The following is a 21,257-nucleotide window of genomic DNA, read 5'->3' as shown; positions in this document are numbered from 1 at the left end:
AGAGAGAGAGAGAGAGAAAGAACGAGAGAGAGAGAAAGAACGAGAGAAGGAGAGAGAGAGAAAGAAAGAACGAGAGAAGGAGAGAGAGAGAAAGAAAGAACGAGAGAAGGAGAGAGAGAGAGATGAGAGAGAAGAGCGAGAAAGACAGAGAGAAGCTGCTGTTAGGTCCCCAAGCCCCCTAACCCCCATCCTGCATCTGCTCTGTCTGGGAGGGAGGGAGGGAGGGAGGACTCAGACAATAGAGTAAGGTCTATCTCTAACAATTAGCACACTGAGGGTCAGCATTGTCACTGTGCTCAATGGCAGTTAAACAGCTTCAATGGGCACTGCTGTGTGTGTCTCAGTGATCACAGAGCAGAACAAGGTCAGGCATAGAGGAGAAAGGATGAGGGATGGAGGGAGGCCTAACAGGCTGGACCCCCTCTATCGGCTTCATGACATGAGAGGACACAAAACCAACTACTTTACACCAGCATCTCAGTGAAAAATTACAACACACACAATATACCAAAAGGGATATTGGTTTGTTATGGGACTTGAACAAACAATTACACTGTGGTTTGTTATGGGACTTGAACAAACAATTACACTGTGGTTTGTTATGGGACTTGAACAATAGCACATAGTATGATTGTGATATACATGTTGCATGACCAGTACTCCTAAACTATTTTTTAATGAGTAGCAAAATCCATAATTATAGTAATAGAGTTGGATTTGAAAAAGAAGTCAACATGGCGTGGTGTGTGTTATAAGTCATTATTGAAAGTTATAACCAGGACCCTGTCTGATAGGAGTCTCTTCTCTCTGATAAATGTCTAACACACACACGCAGAGAGATAGGTACAGTCCAGCTCCTTGGTCTGTCTGGGACTGGAGCCATCAGCTTGGTCGGTCTGGGATTGGAGCCATCAGCTTGGTCTGTCTGGGACTGGAGCCATCAGCTTGGTCGGTCTGGGATTGGAGCCATCAGCTTGGTCTGTCTGGGACTGGAGCCATCAGCTTGGTAGGTCTGGGATTGGAGCCATCAGCTTGGTCGGTCTGGGATTGGAGCCATCAGCTTGGTCGGTCTGGGATTGGAGCCATCAGTTTTGTCTGTTTGATGAGGGAACAGCGACTCAAAGCCACAGACCGTACGTCGGCTCAGTTGTTCGACAGATGTCTACTTCTCCAGGCTCTGAGTCACACTCCGTAACGAGCCATGAGACGCCAGTTTGTGTGTGTGTGTGTGTGTGTGTGTGTGTGAGAGAGAGAAGCCCCAGCCCAGTTCACGGCTTCCCTGTTCAGTAATTAGCCTTTCTAGTGTCCTGACTGATGGTGAGCCATTGCACCTGCACCTGTGACACACACACACACAATATACACACACACAGCAGAGACGTTGCACAAATATCCTTAGACATGAAGCTACGTTCAGAATTCAATGTGTCCTGCAGCAGAAGTAGTGATGGGTTCTGATCAGTGTGGCTTAATGAATTAGCTCTTTCAACCTCTCACTGATGATGACAGATTTCTACCAGCCAGTGGTGTTGTTTTGATGGAGGAAGGCTGCCCTCCACAGGATAACGACTGCCAAAACCACAAGACAAAAGGGACCCTCCCCCAGCACCATCTTCCCCTGTCCACCTCCCTCCCCGTGCAGCCCCCTCCCTCTCCCTCCATCCCCCTCCCTCTCCCTCCCTCTCAGGACACAACTAGGCTGCAGATGGACTCTAGAAGATGAGAAGAAAACAGCCCCCTCTCCTCCATCCATTCCTTCTATCATAGCTGCAGGCGTTCATTTATTTCTATCGCCCCGCCACACACACACGCTGCTCTAGTACATAGAAAAAAACCATGCTCTTATGACAGCCATCTTCTCCAGTGTCTTCACTGACGGTCTGACGAGGGGAAGGGGGTTGGGCTGGAGAGGGGAACGGGGTTGGGCTGGAGAGGGGAACGGGGTTGGGCTGGAGAGAGGTAGTAGATGGTAGCAGATCTGATGGTAGCTCGCTGTGTGGAATCAGGTGCATCTTTAACATCTGAGACCACAAGGGAACCAGGGCTAATTCCCAAATCGCATTGGAGTGATTGTGGAGTGGAGGGGACACGCACACAGGAGAGCAGAGTGGAGCTCGGAGAGGACAGACACACACAGGAGAGCAGAGTGGAGCTAGGAGAGGACAGACACACAGGAGAGCAGAGTGGAGCTAGGAGAGGACAGACACACAGGAGAGCAGAGTGGAGCTAGGAGAGGACAGACACACAGGAGAGCAGAGTGGAGCTAGGAGAGGACAGACACACAGGAGAGCAGAGTGGAGCTAGGAGAAGACAGACACACAGGAGAGCAGAGTGGAGCTAGGAGAAGACAGACACACAGGAGAGCAGAGTGGAGCTAGGAGAAGACAGACACACAGGAGAGCAGAGTGGAGCTAGGAGAAGACAGACACACAGGAGAGCAGAGTGGAGCTAGGAGAAGACAGACACACAGGAGAGCAGAGTGGAGCTAGGAGAAGACAGACACACAGGAGAGCAGAGTGGAGCTAGGAGAAGACAGACACACAGGAGAGCAGAGTGGAGCTAGGAGAAGACAGACACACAGGAGAACAGAGTGGAGCTCGGAGAGGACAGACACACAGGAGAGCAGAGTGGAGCTAGGCGAAGACAGACACACAGGAGAGCAGAGTGGAGCTAGGAGAGGACAGACACACAGGAGAGCAGAGTGGAGCTCGGAGAGGACAGACACACAGGAGAGCAGAGTGGAGCTCGAAGAGGACAGACACAGGAGAGCAGAGTGGAGTTGGAGAGGACAGACACAGGAGAGCAGAGTGGAGTTGGAGAAGACAGACACACAGGAGAGCAGAGTGGAGCTCGGAGAAGACAGACACACAGGAGAACAGAGTGGAGCTAGGAGAAGACAGACACACAGGAGAACAGAGTGGAGCTCGGAGAGGACAGACACACAGGAGAGCAGAGTGGAGCTAGGAGAAGACAGACACACAGGAGAGCAGAGTGGAGCTAGGAGAAGACAGACACACAGGAGAGCAGAGTGGAGCTAGGAGAAGACAGACACACAGGAGAGCAGAGTGGAGCTAGGAGAAGACAGACACAGGAGAGCAGAGTGGAGTTGGAGAGGACAGACACACACAGGAGAGCAGAGTGGAGCTAGGAGAAGACAGACACACAGGAGAGCAGAGTGGAGCTAGGAGAGGACAGACACACAGGAGAGCAGAGTGGAGCTAGGAGAGGACAGACACACAGGAGAGCAGAGTGGCTCTAGGACAGTCACCAGAATAACAGCAGATAATTCAATCACAGAATCACAGCGCCAGTGCGCCTGAAATGCCAGGGAAGGAGCAGGGAGCATTTCATATCACTTCTATTAAACTCTCCCCCTGGACTACATATAGAGCCAGTGGACTGGAGAGTCTGCATAGCAACCCAAACATCTGACTGGCTGGCCGGCAAGCTGGAGCCCTGGATAAAGAGAGCAGTCAAAAAATACAGAGGAAGACTGGTATAGTGCATTATCATAGTAGATCATTTTCAAAGAGAACAATTGGAATTTCAGTTTACTTGTTGAAAAATGGACAGAATTGACCAGAGATTTGACCCCAACCCCCATAATGCAATATACCAATCATACTGGCCATTTGAACACTCACAGCGTACACACAGGAACATATGGATAGTGCTACAGGCCAAGAGACTCCAATCGAGCAAAAATATGTCATAACTATCACTCATATTTGCCAACTAACTAGGAGAGCGGTGTGACCGGGCGGAGGAGAGGAGAGGAGAGCGGTGTGACCGGGATGAGGGGAGGAGAGGAGAGGAGGGGAGGAGAGGAGAGGAGGGAGGAGGGGAGGAGAGGAGAGGGGAGGAGAGCGGTGTGACCGGGCGGAGGGGAGGAGAGGAGAGGGGAGGAGAGGGGTGTGACCGGGCGGAGGGGAGGAGAGGAGAGGGGAGTAGAGGGGTGTGACCGGGCGGAGGGGAGGAGAGGAGAGGGGAGGAGAGGGGTGTGACCGGGCGGAGGGGAGGAGAGGAGAGGGGAGGAGAGGGGTGTGACCGGGCGGAGGGGAGGAGAGGAGAGGGGAGGAGAGCGGTGTGACAGGGCGGAGGGGAGGAGAGCGGTGTGACAGGGCGGAGGGGAGGAGAGGAGAGGGGAGGAGAGCGGTGTGACCGGGCGGAGGGGAGGAGAGGGGAGGAGAGGGGTGTGACCGGGCGGAAGGGAGGAGAGGGGTGTGACCGGGCGGAGGGGAGGAGAGGAGAGGAGAGCGGTGTGACCGGGCGGAGGAGAGGAGAGGAGAGCGGTGTGACCGGGCGGAGGAGAGGAGAGGAGAGCGGTGTGACCGGGCGGAGGAGAGGAGAGGAGAGCGTGTGACCGGGCTGAGAGGAGGAGAGGAGAGGGGTGTGGTGACCGGGCGGAGGGGAGAGGGGTGTGGTGACCGGGCGGAGGGGAGGAGAGGAGAGGGGTGTGACTGGGCGGAGGGGAGGAGAGGAGAGGGGAGGAGAGGGGTGTGACCGGGCGGAGGAGAGGAGAGGGGAGGAGAGCGGTGTGACAGGGCGGAGGGGAGGAGAGGAGAGGGGAGGAGAGGGGTGTGACCGGGCGGAGGGGAGGAGAGGGGTGTGACCGGGCGGAGGGGAGGAGAGGGGTGTGACCGGGCGGAGGGGAGGAGAGGGGTGTGACCGGGAGGAGGGGAGGAGAGGAGGAGAGCGGTGTGACCGGGCTGAGGAGAGGAGAGGAGAGGAGAGCGGTGTGACCGGGCGGAGAGGAGGAGAGGAGAGCTGTGTGACCGGGCGGAGAGGAGGAGAGGAGAGCGGTGTGGTGACCGGGCGGAGGGGAGGAGAGGAGAGGAGAGGAGAGGGGTGTGACCGGGCGGAGGAGAGGAGAGGGGAGGAGAGGGGTGTGACCGGGCGGAGGGGAGGAGAGGGGTGTGACAGGGCGGAGGAGAGGAGAGGGGAGGAGAGGGGTGTGACAGGGCGGAGGAGAGGGGAGGAGAGGGGTGTGACCGGGCGGAGGGGAGGAGAGGGGTGTGACCGGGCGGAGGGGAGGAGAGCGGTGTGACAGGGCGGAGGGGAGGAGAGGGGAGGAGGGGAGGAGAGGAGAGGGGAGGAGGGGAGGAGAGGAGGAGAGGGGAGGAGGGGAGGAGAGGAGAGGAGGGGAGAGGGGAGGAGAGGGGTGTGACCGGGCAGAGGGAGGAGAGCGGTGTGACCGGGCGGAGGGGAGGAGAGGAGAGGGGTGTGACCGGGCGGAGGGGAGGAGAGGAGAGCGGTGTGACCGGGCGGAGGGGAGGAGAGGAGAGCGGTGTGACCGGGCGGAGGGGAGGAGAGGAGAGCGGTGTGACCGGGCGGAGGGGAGGAGAGGAGAGCGGTGTGACCGGGCGGAGGGGAGGAGAGGAGAGGGGTGTGACCGGGCGGAGGGGAGGAGAGGAGAGCGTGTGACCGGGCGGAGGGGAGGAGAGGAGAGCGTGTGACCGGGCGGAGGGGAGATGAGGGGTGTGACCGGGAGGAGGGGAGGAGAGGAGAGGAGAGGAGAGCGTGTGACCGGGAGGAGGGGAGGAGAGGGGTGTGACCAGGAGGAGGGGAGGAGAGCGGTGTGACCGGGCGGAGGGGAGGAGAGCGGTGTGACCGGGCGGAGGGGAGGAGAGGGGTGTGACCGGGCGGAGGGGAGGAGAGGGGTGTGACCGGGCGGAGGGGAGGAGAGGGGTGTGACCGGGCGGAGGGGAGTGACCGGGCGGAGGGGAGGAGAGGGGTGTGACCGGGCGGAGGGGAGGAGAGGGGTGTGACCGGGCGGAGGGGATAAAGGGCTCCTGAACTGTAAACAAAGACCCAGGCGATTATAAAAAGGTCATTGTCCCACAGGACCCCTCCTCACCTCTCGTCCTCCCCTCTCCAGACTAGACGAGTGAAAACGGCAGGCAGGGAGACAGAAAGACCCAGAAGCTATAGAGGAAGTGTCTATACGTCACAACAGTAGTGGGCTTGATTACCAACAACGACGAGCCGGCCTACAGGGAGTGTGGTGTCAGGAAAATAACCTCACTCAACATCAACAAAACAAAGGAGATGATTGTGGATTTCAGGAAACACGCCCCTATCCACATCGAAGGGACAGCAGTGGAGAAGGTGTAAAGTTTTAAGTTCCTCGGCGTACACATCACCGACAAACTGAAATGGTCCATTCACACAGACAGTGTAGTGAAGGCACAACAGCGCCTCAACAGCGCCTCTTCAACCTCAGAAGGCTGAATAAATTTGGCCTGTCACCTAAAACCCTGACTGCCTGTTGTTGTGGGCTGGCTAGAGGCTGCATCAGGGCCTGTTGTTGTGGGCTGGCTAGAGGCTGCATCAGGGCCTGTTGTTGTGGGCTGGCTAGAGGCTGCATCAGGGCCTGTTGTTGTGGGCTGGCTGTGTGTGTTGTAGTGGGAATAATGGTGCGTATTGACAGCAGGTATCACAGCCCCAGGGTGGAGGTAGTATTATGGTGTCAGAGGAAATGATGGGCCATTATAGAAAGACAGCAACTGGCCTGGGGGGGGGGGGCTGGGCTGGGGGGGGGGGGGGGGGGGGCTCTTTGGATTCCCGTAACCCCCCACACCGTAACCCCCCCACACCCTAACCCCCCACCGTAACCCCCCCACACCGTAACCCCCCCACACCGTAACCCCCCCACACCGTAACCCCCCACACCGTGGGGGTGATTTTCACTGACACTAGCTGGGTCAAAAGGGGGAAAAGTGACACACACACACGTGGGAATGTAATCCTTCACGTGACAGTAAAAGCCCTCCATCTTGTAGATCAGTTTATTATTAGGATGCTGCAGGGCTGCTAATGGTTCTGGTGTTAACAGCCCTGGACTGAGACAAATCAACTCAGTGAAAAACTTTGTTGAACCTTGACTAAGAGCATTCAGGGAGACATTACAAAATCAATATGCCTCAAGAGCTACTCTGTTACCAACCGGCCTCCAGAATACCACACACACACCCCCACAACAACAAACATGCAACACACACACCTCCACAACAACAACATGCAACACACACACCTCCACAACAACAAACATGCAACACACACACCTCCACAACAACAAACATGCAACACACACACCTCCACAACAACAAACATGCAACACACACACCTCCACAACAACAAACATGCAACACACACACCTCCACAACAACAAACATGCAACACACACACCTCCACAACAACAAACATGCAACACACACACCTCCACAACAACAAACATGCAACACACACACCTCCACAACAACAAACATGCAACACACACACCAAATGGTCAGGACTCACAAATATAGTTATATAAAAAGGCACATGTTTTGACACTCAAGAACCCCAACACAAAAAACTGACCATGGCACACACACACACACACACACAAATAAAAGTGGTTTTGCAGGCAGGGAGGGCAAGTGTAATGGTGGCACCAAAGTGGAGGCAGGCAGGTTGATTGGAAGGCAGTTACCCCAGTGGGTGGCCAGGTGGGCTGGCTAGAGGCTGCATCAGGGCCTGTTGTTGTGGGCTGGCTAGAGGCTGCATCAGGGCCCGTTGTTGTGGGCTGGCTAGAGGCTGCATCAGGGCCTGTTGTGGGCTGGCTAGTGGCTGGCTGCATCAGGGCCTGTTGTTGTGGGCTGGCTAGTGGCTGGCTGCATCAGGGCCTGTTGTTGTGGGCTGGCTAGTGGCTGGCTGCATTAGGGCCTGTTGTTGTGGGCTGGCTAGTGGCTGCATCAGGGCCTGTGGTTGTGGGCTGGCTAGTGGCTGCATCAGGGCCTGTTGTGGGCTGGCTAGTGGCTGCATCAGGGCCTGTGGTTGTGGGCTGGCTAGTGGCTGCATCAGGGCCTGTAGTTGTGGCTGGCTAGTGGCTGCATCAGGGCCTGTAGTTGTGGGCTGGCTAGTGGCTGCATCAGGGCCTGTAGTTGTGGGCTGGCTAGTGGCTGCATCAGGGCCTGTAGTTGTGGGCTGGCTAGTGGCTGCATCAGGGCCTGTAGTTGTGGGCTGGCTAGTGGCTGCATCAGGGCCTGTAGTTGTGGGCTGGCTAGTGGATGCATCAGGGCCTGTAGTTATGGGCTGGCTAGTGGCTGCATCAGGGCCTGTTGTTGTGGGCTGGCTGAGGCTGCATCAGGGCCTGTTGTTGTGGGCTGGCTAGTGGCTGGCTGCATTAGGGCCTGTTGTTGTGGGCTGGCTAGTGGCTGGCTGCATCAGGGCCTGTTGTTGTGGGCTTGCTAGAGGCTGCATCAGGGCCCGTTGTTGTGGGCTGGCTAGAGGCTGCATCAGGGCCTGTTGTTGTGGGCTGGCTAGAGGCTGCATCAGGGCCTGTTGTTGTGGGCTGGCTGTGTGTGTTGTAGTGGGAATAATGGTGCGTATTGACAGCAGGTATCACAGCCCCAGGGTGGAGGTAGTATTATGGTGTCAGAGGAAATGATGGGCCATTATAGAAAGACAGCAACTGGCCTGGGGGGGGGGGGGGGGGGGGGCTCTTTGGATTCCCGGCTCGGACCATTTGATCTCCGGTCAAGACACGTATTCTGTGTCCCCAATGGCACCCTATTGACCAGGGCCTCTGGTAGGAAGTAGTGCAGTGTCTAGTGAACAGGATGCCATCTGGGACAAGTCCAAGACAACCGTTATGATGAGGGAAGGAGCCAGTAGACACAGATTGAACAGCTGCCTGTCTTCATGTGGAGAACTGTGTTATTACGGGCTGTTACAGAGAACAGGAAACCAAGCTATAACAATAATAGCAGCTTGTGATGACCACTAAAGTGGAGGAGGAGGAAGAGTTGTGTTTCGGATTCTGAAAACAGCAAAGAAGAAAGAAAAAAACACTCCCGTGACCTTTAACCCCCTGAACAAAGGAAAGATACCGTGTCCGTTGTTACTCTCTCCCGACCACCTTCACTGTGTTCTTTAATTTACAGACACGTGGAGCTGATTGGGTCGTTACGGTGACAAGTTGCACCTGGGTTTGGGATCAACTAGGAGATCAGTCTCTCTCTCTACCCTTCTCGCCCTCCACAAAAAAAAACATTTTGTTTTGTCATCTAGGTTGATAATGTTTTTGTATTAGGAATGAGAAATTATTTGAACACTTAAACCCATTGTGCACTTCATCCATGCATCTCCGTTACAACCCCTACTTTCACACGTCACAGGTCCATTTTCCTTAGTTTTATACTTCAGTCTTTGTTACTCCTCCTAACTGCCAACATGTGGACTGCCTAGCTTGACACCATCTAAGAGCCAGGTTGTGACACCGTGGACCAATTCACACTGTACATCCATCTAAACACACTCCTGACAACCAAGTCCCTCTTCCTTAGTGACGGGAAGACAGTGGTGTGGTGGTGGGTGGGGGGGCTCTTCTTTGTCCAGGGTCTACTCTACAGTACAATACACCAGGTGTCATTTAGAATGATGACAGTACAATACACCAGGTGTCATTTAGAATGATGACAGTACAATACACCAGGTGTCATTTAGAGTGATGACAGTACAATACACCAGGTGTCATTTAGAGTGATGACAGTACAATACACCAGGTGTCATTTAGAGTGATGACAGTACAATACACCAGGTGTCATTTAGAATGATGGCAGTATGATACACCAGGTGTCATTTGGTAATGTGGTTGTGCATCAGCAGTTCCTCTCTTGTTATTTCATGTCAGCTAACATGTTTTAGATTGGTAAGTTCGCCAGCTGTCTAAACTTGTAGTAATCATGGTCAAATTACAGACCGGGGGGGCCCACATTGATTTTGAAGAGTTCAGACTTTTTTGTAGCTCCCCCTCCCCCCACCCACAAGTCGCCCATCCCTACAGACGGGCAGAGAGAAGGGCGACGGACAGACGGGCAGAGAGAAGGGCGACGGACAGACGGGCAGAGAGAAGGGCGACGGACAGACGGGCAGAGAGAAGGGCGACGGACAGACGGGCAGAGAGAAGGGCGACGGACAGACGGGCAGAGAGAAGGGCGACGGACAGACGGGCAGAGAGAAGGGCGACGGACAGAGAGAAGGGCGACGGACAGACGGGCAGAGAGAAGGGCGACGGACAGACGGGCAGAGAGAAGGGCGACGGACAGACGGGCAGAGAGAAGGGCGACGGACAGACGGGCAGAGAGAAGGGCGACGGACAGACGGGCAGAGAGAAGGGCGACGGACAGACGGGCAGAGAGAAGGGCGACGGACAGACGGGCAGAGAGAAGGGCGACGGGCAGAGAGAAGGGCGACGGGCAGAGAGAAGGGCGACGGACAGACGGGCAGAGAGAAGGGCGACGGGCAGAGAGAAGGGCGACGGACAGAGAGAAGGGCGACGGACAGAGAGAAGGGCGACGGACAGAGAGAAGGGCGACGGAAAGAGAGAAGGGCGACGGACAGACCGGCAGAGAGAAGGGCGACGGACAGACCGGCAGAGAGAAGGGCGACGGACAGACGGGCAGAGAGAAGGGCGACGGACAGACGGGCAGAGAGAAGGGAGACGGACAGACGGGCAGAGAGAAGGGAGACGGACAGACGGGCAGAGAGAAGGGAGACGGACAGACGGGCAGAGAGAAGGGAGACGGACAGACGGGCAGAGAGAAGGGAGACGGACAGACGGGCAGAGAGAAGGGAGACGGACAGACGGGCAGAGAGAAGGGAGACGGACAGACGGGCAGAGAGAAGGGAGACGGACAGACGGGCAGAGAGAAGGGAGACGGACAGACGGGCAGAGAGAAGGGAGACGGACAGACCGGCAGAGAGAAGGCAGAGAGAAGGGAGACGGACAGACCGGCAGAGAGAAGGGAGACGGACAGAGAGAAGGGAGACAGACCGGCAGAGAGAAGGGAGACAGACAGACTGGCTATATATACAACTCTCTCCTGGCAGCCTGCAATGTTCTTCATTTTAAGGTCATCCTTCCTCCTTAACATTCCTCTGCTGCTTGATAGCCTTAACGAGCTACTGGGCTCTCAGACCAAAACACACACACACACACAAACACACACACGGAAACACACACATGGAAACACACACACACACAGCTCATCAGAGAGAAGCACATCTGGCCTGGTTGCCATTCAGCCACTACAGCAGGAACGGAAAGGCCCTGGATGTGGTCTTTCTTTGACCAGCCATGACAGGCAAGGGAAACCTTTCTGATCCGTTTCAAATACAGTTGAATTCGGAAGTTTACACAAACACCTTAACCCAAATACATTTAAACTCAGTTTTTCACAATTCCTGACATTTAATCCAAGTAAAAATGACCTGTCTTAGGTCAGTTAGGATCAACCACTTTATTTTAAGAATGTGAAGTTTCAGAATAATAGTAGAGAGAATGATTCATTTCAGCTTTTATTTCTTTCATCACATTTCCAGTGGGTCAGAAGTTTACATACACTCTATTAGTATTTGGTAGCATTGCCTTTAAATTGTTTAACTTGGGTCAAACGTTTCGGGTAGCCGTCCACAAGCTTCCCACAATAAGTTGGGTGAATTTTGGCCCATTCCTCTTGTCAGAGCTGGTGTAACCGAGTCAGGTTTGTAGGCCTCCTTGCTCGCACACACTTTTTCAGTTCTGCCCACAAATTTTCTACAGGATTGAGGTCAGGGCTTTGTGATGTTCACTCCAGTACCTTGACTTTGAGGTCCTTAAGCCATTTTGCCACAACTTCGGAAGTATGCTTGTGGTCATTGTCCATTTGGAAGACCCATTTGCGACCAAACTTTAACTTCCTGACTGATGTCTTGAGATGTTGCTTCAATACATCCACATCATTTTCCTTCCTCTTGATGTTATCTATTTTGTGTAGTGCACCAGTCCCTCGTGCAGCAAAGGACCACCACAACATGATGCTTCACGGTTGGGATGGTGTTCTTTGGCTTGCAACAAGCATCCCCCTTTTTCCTACAAACATAACGATGGTCATTATGGCCAAACAGTTATTTATTTATCAGACCAGAGGACATTTCTCCAAAAAGTACAATCTTTGTCCACATGTGCAGTTGCAAACCGTAGTATGGCTTTTTATTGGCGGTTTTGGAGCAGTGGCTTCGTCTTTGCTGAGCGGCCTTTCAAGTTATGTCGATGTAGGACTCGTTTTACTGTGGATATAGATACTTATGTACCTTTTTCCTCCAGCATCTTCACAAGGTCCTTTGCTGTTGTTCTGATATTGATTTGCACTTCTCGCACCCAAGTACGTTCATCTCTAGGAGACAGAACGCATCTCCTTCCTGAGCGGTATGACGGCTGCCTGGTCCCATGGTGTTTATACTTGCGTACTATTGTTTGTACAGATGAACATGGTACCTTTAGACAATTGTATATTGCTCCCAATGATGAACCAGACTTGTGGAGGTCCACAATTTTTTTCCAGAGGTTTTGGCTGATTTCATTTGATTTTCCCATGATGTCAAGCAAATAGGCACTGAGCTTGAAGGTAGGCCTTGAAATACATCCACAGGTACACCTCCAATTGACTCAAATTATGTCAATTATGTCAATGGCTTCTAAAGCTATGCCATCATTTTCTGGAATTTTCCAAGCTGTTTAAAGGCACAGTCAACTTAGTGTATGTATAATTCTGACCCACTGGAATAGTGATACAGTGAATTATAAGTGAAATAATCTGTTTGAAATAATCCACTTCACACCAACTGAACCACACTCGTACCAACTGAGTCACATAGGCCCACTTCGCACCAACTGAACCACACTCGTACCAACTGAATCATATAGGCCCACTTCGCACCAACTGAACCACACTCGTACCAACTGCAAGTAAGCCACATAGGACACTTCTAGTGTTAGCTAGATGGTGCTATAACACACACAGAGTGGTATCTAGCTCGAGTTCCATTCCTCTATCCCTCCTGGCAAGCTGAGGCAGAGGTGTGAATCTCAGGGAGCGATGGAGTGAGATGAGAGAAACGAGGACAAGAGGGAGGGAGGATTACCTCTCATTCCATCTTCTCCCCTGGTAGTATCCAGATCCATGCCTCCATCCCAACACCCCCAAGCCCACAACACTAAGAGCCCAGGCTCCACTTTAACTAAGCCCCGGTCCCTGCAGGCCGCTGGGCTGGAAAACACTCTTCACCACACACACCACCTCAATGCAGGAAGAGACGAGAGGGAGGAAGAGGGGGAGGACTAGGAGAAGAGCGATGAAGAGGAGGAAGGAGGAGAGAGGAAGAGAAGCAGTAGGAGGGGGACGAGGAGGAAGAGTGTTTCCCTGTATAATTGTCTGGAAGAACCACTCTCTTCATCTATTCTCTCCAGCAACATCTTTGAATGAATGAATGGTCTGCCATTTTTGGGAGGGGGGCCCGACACCCATTCTGATATTTGTGGGGGGGGGGGAAACAAACGTACCAATACCTATATAGTGTTTTACAGCGGGGACATGAAAGGTCATTTTCCACATTGACATCTCATAAATTGCCTAAAGAACAATTACCCAATAACCATAAATGTTGATTATTGTGACAATAATAATAACATCATGAGAATTGCCACAAGTATTCAGAAACCCTTTTTTCATCCTATTTATTCAATAAGTTAACGGCAGAATTATCGTTCGATAGTAATTTAGTGGTATAAGGCATATATCGGCCAATAATATCTCTCCGGATGATAATCTCCTGCTATCTGACCTGTTCATGACCCTGCAATATATAGCCTTCATGCTTTTTAAAAAAGCCGACCGGTTTCCAAAATGGCCACCAGTAAGTGCTTCCCTTTAGTCAGAAGGAGCCGCTTCGCTGCTCTCTGCATCCCAGCACAGAGGGTGACAGACACAACCACAGAACAATCAGCCTCCCTGAACTATGACCATTCTAGTCAGAGCTCGGGAGCTCTTCCCTTCTTCTCCCCCCTCCCTCCTGGCCACATCTGAGGTGAAACATCCTGGATGGCTATTGGCAGAGAGACAGTGATGTGTGTGTGTGTGTGTGTTGCATTGCGATGGAGAACACCTCTCCAGTGATGAAGTGCTGTTCAGGTTTTGAAACATAGCCATAAAAAATGGACCAGTACACCAGACTGAATTCATTGCTTTCTAACCTTTGACCCCGGACTCCCGAGAAGCAACCCTAAATACAGTATACAGGGCTCATGTTTTCAAGAGTTATAGGGTTAGGGTTTAGCTATTCCCCTATGTATGCATTCATAAAGCCTTTATAACAGCTACATAACTGTGTTATAGGTCTGTCTGTTCTAGTCCTATATAAAGCACAGAGGGGACTAGTTACTGTCTGTTCTAGTCCTATATAAAGTACAGAGGGGACTAGTTACTGTCTGTTCTACTCCTATATAAAGCACAGAGGGGACTAGTTACTGTCTGTTCTAGTCCTATATAAAGCACAGAGGGGACTAGTTACTGTCTGTTCTAGTCCTATATAAAGCACAGAGGGGACTAGTTACTGTCTGTTCTACTCCTATATAAAGCACAGAGGGGACTAGTTACTGTCTGTTCTACTCCTATATAAAGCACAGAGGGGACTAGTTACTGTCTGTTCTAGTCCTATATAAAGCACAGAGGGGACTAGTTACTGTCTGTTCTAGTCCTATATAAAGCACAGAGGGGACTAGTTACTGTCTGTTCTAGTCCTATATAAAGCACAAACATTATGAACAATGGCATAAGCTAACTTTGTCTGCTAATAGATTGGTAGCTAGAGTCCCTGGGTTAAGGGGTTACAACTGACCTTGTCTGCGTTGTCTGCAGCCAGTAGGTTGGTAGCCAGGGTCTGTAGTTTGTGCGTGGCCATGTTCTTGAGCGCAGCCAGGCTGCGTCGTGTCATGGCCTGTTTCAGGTTGACCGCAGGGTGGCTTAGAGCGTCCACAGCGGCCGGCACCACCTCGTCACACGCATTCAGGATCTCTACAGCCGTGATGCCCATCACGCAACGGTCCAACGCACCTGAGAGAGGGGGGGGGGGGGGGGGGGGGGAGAGCGAGAGCGAGGGGGGGAGAGAGCGAGAGCGAGGGGGAGAGAGCAAATCACGACATTCAGATACCGTTCTGGTTGGGATCAACAGACTGGGATGATGGCTACTGGTATTAGCATATTTTTTTTTATACCACACTTCATACCATATTATTAAGTAAAATTGATTCCAACTGTCAACCTGATACAAAGACACTCCCAAATCTTCTCTATTAGGCACCTCTGTGTGTGTGTGGGTGAGTGAGTGTGTGTGAGGGGATAGAGACAGAGAGAAAATAGAGAGGATAGCGAGAGAGCAAGAGAATAGATCATTTTCTGGTCACTAGAGATATTGGTCACCATCTCCAAGACCAATGCCCTCCTGTAAAGTTCTGCCCAGATACTAAGCTCTCTCCCAACAAAACGTGTTGGAGCTAGCCAACAGTAGCATTGGAGCTAGCCAACAGTAGCATTGAAGCTAGCCAGCAGTACTATTGGAGCTAGCTAGCAGTCGTATTGGAGCTAGCAAGCGGTACAATTGGAGCTAGCTAGCGGTACTAATGGAGCTTGCTAGCAATACTATTGGAGCTAGCTAGCAATACTATTGGAGCTAGCTAGCAGTAGCATTGGAACTAGCTAGCAGTAGCATTGGCGCTAGCTAGCAGTAGCATTGGCGCTAGCTAGCAGTAGCATTGGCGCTAGCTAGCAGTAACATTTGAGCGTATCCAAACCTAGCTTTGGTGCTAGCTAGCAGTAGCAATAGAACGTATCCAAACCTAAAAACCCTGGATTACAGGCAATATTCACGCGGGGCTAAAGTCGAGAGCTACCGCTTATAATGAACGGGACACTGACATGGACTCGTACAAGAAAGCCCACTACGACCTCAAACACGCTAAAAGGACAATATAGGAGGAAGGTAGAATCCTATTACATCGGCTCTGACGAGATCACGCCATCATCAGGAACAGCATGAGCTTTACGCGCAAGGCACAGTGTTATATTCCTCGTATGTGTAGATCAAGGTGAGGAGACAGGTTAAAGAAGGATTTTTAGGCCTTGGGACAATTGAGATATGGATTGCGAACGTACACCATTTAGAGGGTGAACGGGCAAGACAAAATATTAAAATGCCTTTGAATGGGGTATAGTAGTAGGTGCCAGCTCAACAGTTCCCTGTTTATATCAAGAACGGTACGCCACCCAAAGGACATCCATCCAACTTGACACAACTGTGGGACGCATTGGAGTCAACATGGACCAGCATCCCTGTGGGACGCATTGGAGTCAACATGGACCAGCATCCCTGTGGGACGCATTGGAGTCAACATGGACCAGCATCCCTGTGGGACGCATTGGAGTCAACATGGACCAGCATCCCTGTGGGACGCATTGGAGTCAACATGGACCAGCATCCCTGTGGGACGCATTGGAGTCAACATGGACCAGCATCCCTGTGGAAAGCATTGGAGTCAACATGGACCAGCATCCCTGTGGGACGCATTGGAGTCAACATGGACCAGCATCCCTGTGGGACGCATTGGAGTCAACATGGACCAGCATCCCTGTGGAGAACTTTCGACACCTTGTAGAGTCCATGCCCCAATGAATTGAGGCTGTTCTGAGGAAAAATGGGGAGGTGTAACTCAACATTAGGAAGAATTATTTTTACCCTTTTCTCTCCCCAACTTCATGTAATCCAATAAGTAGTTACAGTCTTGCCCCATCGCTGAAACTTCCATACTGACTCGGGAGAGGCAAAGCGTCCTCTGAAACACGAGGAAGTTGTTTAAATGTATTGAACACTCAGTGTATACTCAGCGGTGTCAGAGAAACGCCTGAAAATTTTATATAAACGTTTAGCTCATTAAATGAGTTCACCAATCAGTGCGGATAGAGAAGGTAAGCTAGTTGTTTACACCAATCAGTGCGGATAGAGCAGGTAAGCTAGTTGTTTACACCAATCAGTGCGGATAGAGCAGGTAAGCTAGTTGTTTACACCAATCAGTGCGGATAGAGCAGGTAAGCTAGTTGTTTACACCAATCAGTGCGGATAGAGCAGGTAAGCTAGTTGTTTACACCAATCAGTGCAGATAGAGCAGGTAAGCTAGTTGTTTACACCAATCAGTGCGGATAGAGCAGGTAAGCTAGTTGTTTACACCAATCAGTGCGGATTGAGCAGGTAATCTAGTTGTTTACATGTGTTATGGACAGACAAGTGTAGCCTATGGAGCAAGATGCGACTGAAATGACATAATATTCCAGTTTTGTTCCCTGAACCGGTTTCAACCCTTGATTGCAATACATATCGTCGTGTCGACACTTAAGTATCAATATAATATTGTATTGTGAGCTCCCTTGGCAATTCCCAGCCCTGCAGGTCAATACTAGTCTCCAACATTCTGCATGTGAAACCAGTATGAATGCATCGGTTGTGAGAATGATGCCAGATGTATAATATCATGTTCTAGTCATTGTAAGTGGATTTGACGATGCTTCATCTTCTCCTTAAAGGGGAAATTCCACATACGTTCCAACTTCATATTCATGTTATGTTGGCAACCATGCTGTGTTGTCATGTTGAGTTGCTGTCTTAGGTCTCTCTTTATGTGGTGTTGATGTGTGTTTTTGTCCTATATTCTATATTAAATGTATTTATCTATTTTAATCCCTAGGCCCTCGTCCCAGCAGGAGGCCTTTTGCCTTTTGTTAGAACGTCATTGTACATAAGAAATGTGTTCTTAACTGACTTGCCTAGCTAAATTAATTTTGAAAATTTGATAACAAAATCTAAAATCAACATGTGAAAATGTCACGTTTCTATGTGTTGTAGTAAAAAAAAAGAAAAAAAGGTGGAAGATGAGTGTTTCCAATGACATCCACCAACTAGTCGGCCATTCCTACTCATAATAGGTTAAGACCACTTAATGCACACCAATGATGTCATTGGAAACACTCACCAACTAGTAGGCCATTCCTACTCATAATAGGTTAAGACCACTTAATGCACACCAATGATGTCATTGGAAACACTCACCAACTAGTAGGCCATTCCTACTCATAATAGGTTAAGACCACTTAATGCACACCAATGATGTCATTGGAAACACTCACCAACTAGTAGGCCATTCCTACTCATAATAGGTTAAGACCACTTAATGCACACCAATGATGTCATTGGAAACACTCACCAACTAGTAGGCCATTCCTACTCATAATAGGTTAAGACCACTTAATGCACACCAATGATGTCATTGGAAACACTCACCAACTAGTAGGCCATTCCTACTCATAATAGGTTAAGACCACTTAATGCACACCAATGATGTCATTGGAAACACTCACCAACTAGTAGGCCATTCCTACTCATAATAGGTTAAGACCACTTAATGCACACCAATGATGTCATTGGAAACACTCACCAACTAGTAGGCCATTCCTACTCATAATAGGTTAAGACCACTTAATGCACACCAATGATGTCATTGGAAACACTCACCAACTAGTAGGCCATTCCTACTCATAATAGGTTAAGACCACTTAATGCACACCAATGATGTCATTGGAAACACTCACCAACTAGTAGGCCATTCCTACTCATAATAGGTTAAGACCACTTAATGCACACCAATGATGTCATTGGAAACACTCACCAACTAGTAGGCCATTCCTACTCATAATAGGTTAAGACCACTTCATGCACACCAATGATGTCATTGGAAACACTCACCAACTAGTAGGCCATTCCTACTCATAATAGGTTAAGACCACTTCATGCACACCAATGATGTCATTGGAAACACTCACCAACTAGTAGGCCATTCCTACTCATAATAGGTTAAGACCACTTAATGCACACCAATGATGTCATTGGAAACAGTCCCATCTTTTCTTTTTACTACAAAACGAAACATTTTCACATATTATGTTGATGTTGGGAGGGTTGCTGGAGATGAATGAATGGTCAAATTTCCCTTTAAGAAAGTGCGTTCTATTCCATTAGAGCTGATGTGTGTGGGGGTGGGAACCCATAGAAGATAAATGATTTATCTCTATGGGAAAAAGCACTGAACAGAGGAGAGAGGAAATGTAGCTGTCCATCAGTAATATAATGACTCTATAAATGGAGAGGCTGTTTCCCTCACTCCTTCAGCTCCTATCAAGTGGTTCCAGACAAACCTCAGGGATCATTACTTAGGCTACCCCCTCCGCATGTCTAACACACATACAAACACACCTTACAGCCACGCCTCTTCTGTACCCCAGCCCTGTGAGTCGACGAGGCTTGCTACTGTCCTACTCAGCACAACGAGACATAACCAGCTTTAAGAGCAGACATAAACACACTAATGTGCCTCGCTAATGCAGTAACGGGCAGAGAGAGAGAGAGACTCCACATTTAGGGAGATGTTTTGTAAGTGCTCGACTTCCCTCCTACTCTCTCCTCACTCCCCCCACTTCCTCCTCAGCCATCATCTTAACTTCCATTGCTGTGAGAGGGAGTTTAAAAATCGGTCTAACGTTTTAAGAGAGTGCTGCGTTGCTTTACCAACGCTAAACATGCGGCTTCGTATATATGGGGGCAGGATGGAAGAAACGAATGCCTCAGACAATCTATTATTCAACCTGGGAAAGGGTGTGTGTTTGTGTGATCTTCACTGAGCAAAACATCGAAGTGAGGGGAAGAACACAAGGTTGGAGATACCCTGGTAGTTTTTAAGTCGGTCGTCGTCGGAAGGAGGGACAGAAGAGACTCGAGGTCTAATGGGTGACGAGCTTCTTCCTCCTCCCCCTCTTCCTCACATCGGCACACAGGGTCACACCACTGCTTATAAATATAATCATATTATATTATGCATTTGGTTTGCTAGATGGCAAGTTGGGAAGAACAAGCGTCTTTGGTTCCAGCAGAGACATTCAATGCCCTCCTGGATACCGATTCACGTTCCTTAATAAAAAATAATAAAAATGACTTCCTGTAATACTGGAGACCCCGGTATGGTACAGAAACAGAATGGACATAAGGACCCTACTGGTTTCTAGTAATCACCACACAGTGTTTGCATGCCAAATGGAGCCCTATTCCCTATGTAGTTCCCTATGGGCACTGGTAAAAAGTAGGGACCAGGGTGCCCCAGTAGGGACCGGGGTGCCACAGTAGGGACCGGGGTGCCACAGTAGGGAACGGGGTGCCACAGTAGGGACCGGGGTGCCACAGTAGGGAACGGGGTGCCACAGTAGGGAACGGGGTGCCACAGTAGGGAACGGGGTGCCACAGTAGGGAACGGGGTGCCACAGTAGGGAACGGGGTGCCACAGTAGGGAACGGGGTGCCACAGTAGGGAACGGGGTGCCACAGTAGGGAACGGGGTGCCACAGTAGGGAACGGGGTGCCACAGTAGGGAACGGGGTGCCACAGTAGGGAACAGGGTGCCACAGTAGGGAACAGGGTGCCACAGTAGGGAACAGGGTGCCACAGTAGGGAACAGGGTGCCACAGTAGGGAACAGGGTGCCACAGTAGGGAACAGGGTGCCACAGTAGGGAACAGGGTGCCACAGTAGGGAACAGGGTGCCACAGTAGGGAACAGGGTGCCACAGTAGGGAACAGGGTGCCACAGTAGGGAACAGGGTGCCACAGTAGGGAACAGGGTGCCCTTTGGGACACCACCAGTGAGAAAACAGGACTATTGTATTAAACCAATCTGCCCATGAGTGGTGTCTTATCTAACACCTCCACCAAGACAACGAATCAGCCTCTCGGCTCACTTAGTAACCTACTACATCTCAATGACTTTGGTTATTATTAAAACAACTATGCAGACAAGTTTTTGCCTGTTTTTAGATCTGTTGGAAAGATATCAGTTAGTCTGTGTGGATGGTTTGTTCTCTGACAAACCAATGGATAGTTCCAGAGTTCCTCAAGGTTCCGTTTTCAGACCTTTATTGTTTTCACAACATCATGCTACCTCTTGGTGATGTCATTCGGAAACACAATGACAACTTTCACTGCTGTGCAGACGACACACAGCTGTAAATTTCCATGAAACACGGTGAAGCCCCTAAATTGCCCGGAAGCCTGTGTTTCAGAAATAAAAGTGGATGGCGTCAAATGTTTTACTTTTACACTCGGACAAAACAGAGATGCTTGTTCTAGGTCCCAAGAAACAAAGAGATCTCCTGTTTGATCTGACAATGAATCTCAATTGGTTGTAGTCATTTCAAATAAAACTGTGAAGGACCTCGGGTGCTACTCTGGACCCTGATCTCTCTTTTGACGAACATATCAAGACTGTTTCATGGGCAGCTTTTTTCCATCTATGTAACATTGCAAAAATC

The 21,257-nt window shown here is 50.6% G+C and overlaps 1 protein-coding gene across 3 annotated transcripts in view; it reads right to left on the bottom strand.

The window, feature by feature from the left end:
- Window positions 1–21,257, bottom strand: part of wdr7 (WD repeat domain 7) — a 323,738-nt gene that overhangs the window by 260,573 nt on the left and 41,908 nt on the right. For all 3 annotated transcript variants that reach the window (XM_031802280.1, XM_031802281.1, XM_031802282.1), the window contains one exon: window positions 14,701–14,915. In XM_031802280.1, coding sequence (XP_031658140.1) covers window positions 14,701–14,915 — 215 coding nt within the window. The remainder of the gene's footprint in view (window positions 1–14,700; window positions 14,916–21,257) is intronic.

Source organism: Oncorhynchus kisutch, linkage group LG23 (assembly GCF_002021735.2).
Source record: "Oncorhynchus kisutch isolate 150728-3 linkage group LG23, Okis_V2, whole genome shotgun sequence".
In the NCBI taxonomy this organism is placed as follows: domain Eukaryota; kingdom Metazoa; phylum Chordata; class Actinopteri; order Salmoniformes; family Salmonidae; genus Oncorhynchus; species Oncorhynchus kisutch.
The sequence above is the reverse complement of the archived record's forward strand: the minus strand, read 5'-3'. Positions and strand labels throughout refer to the sequence as shown.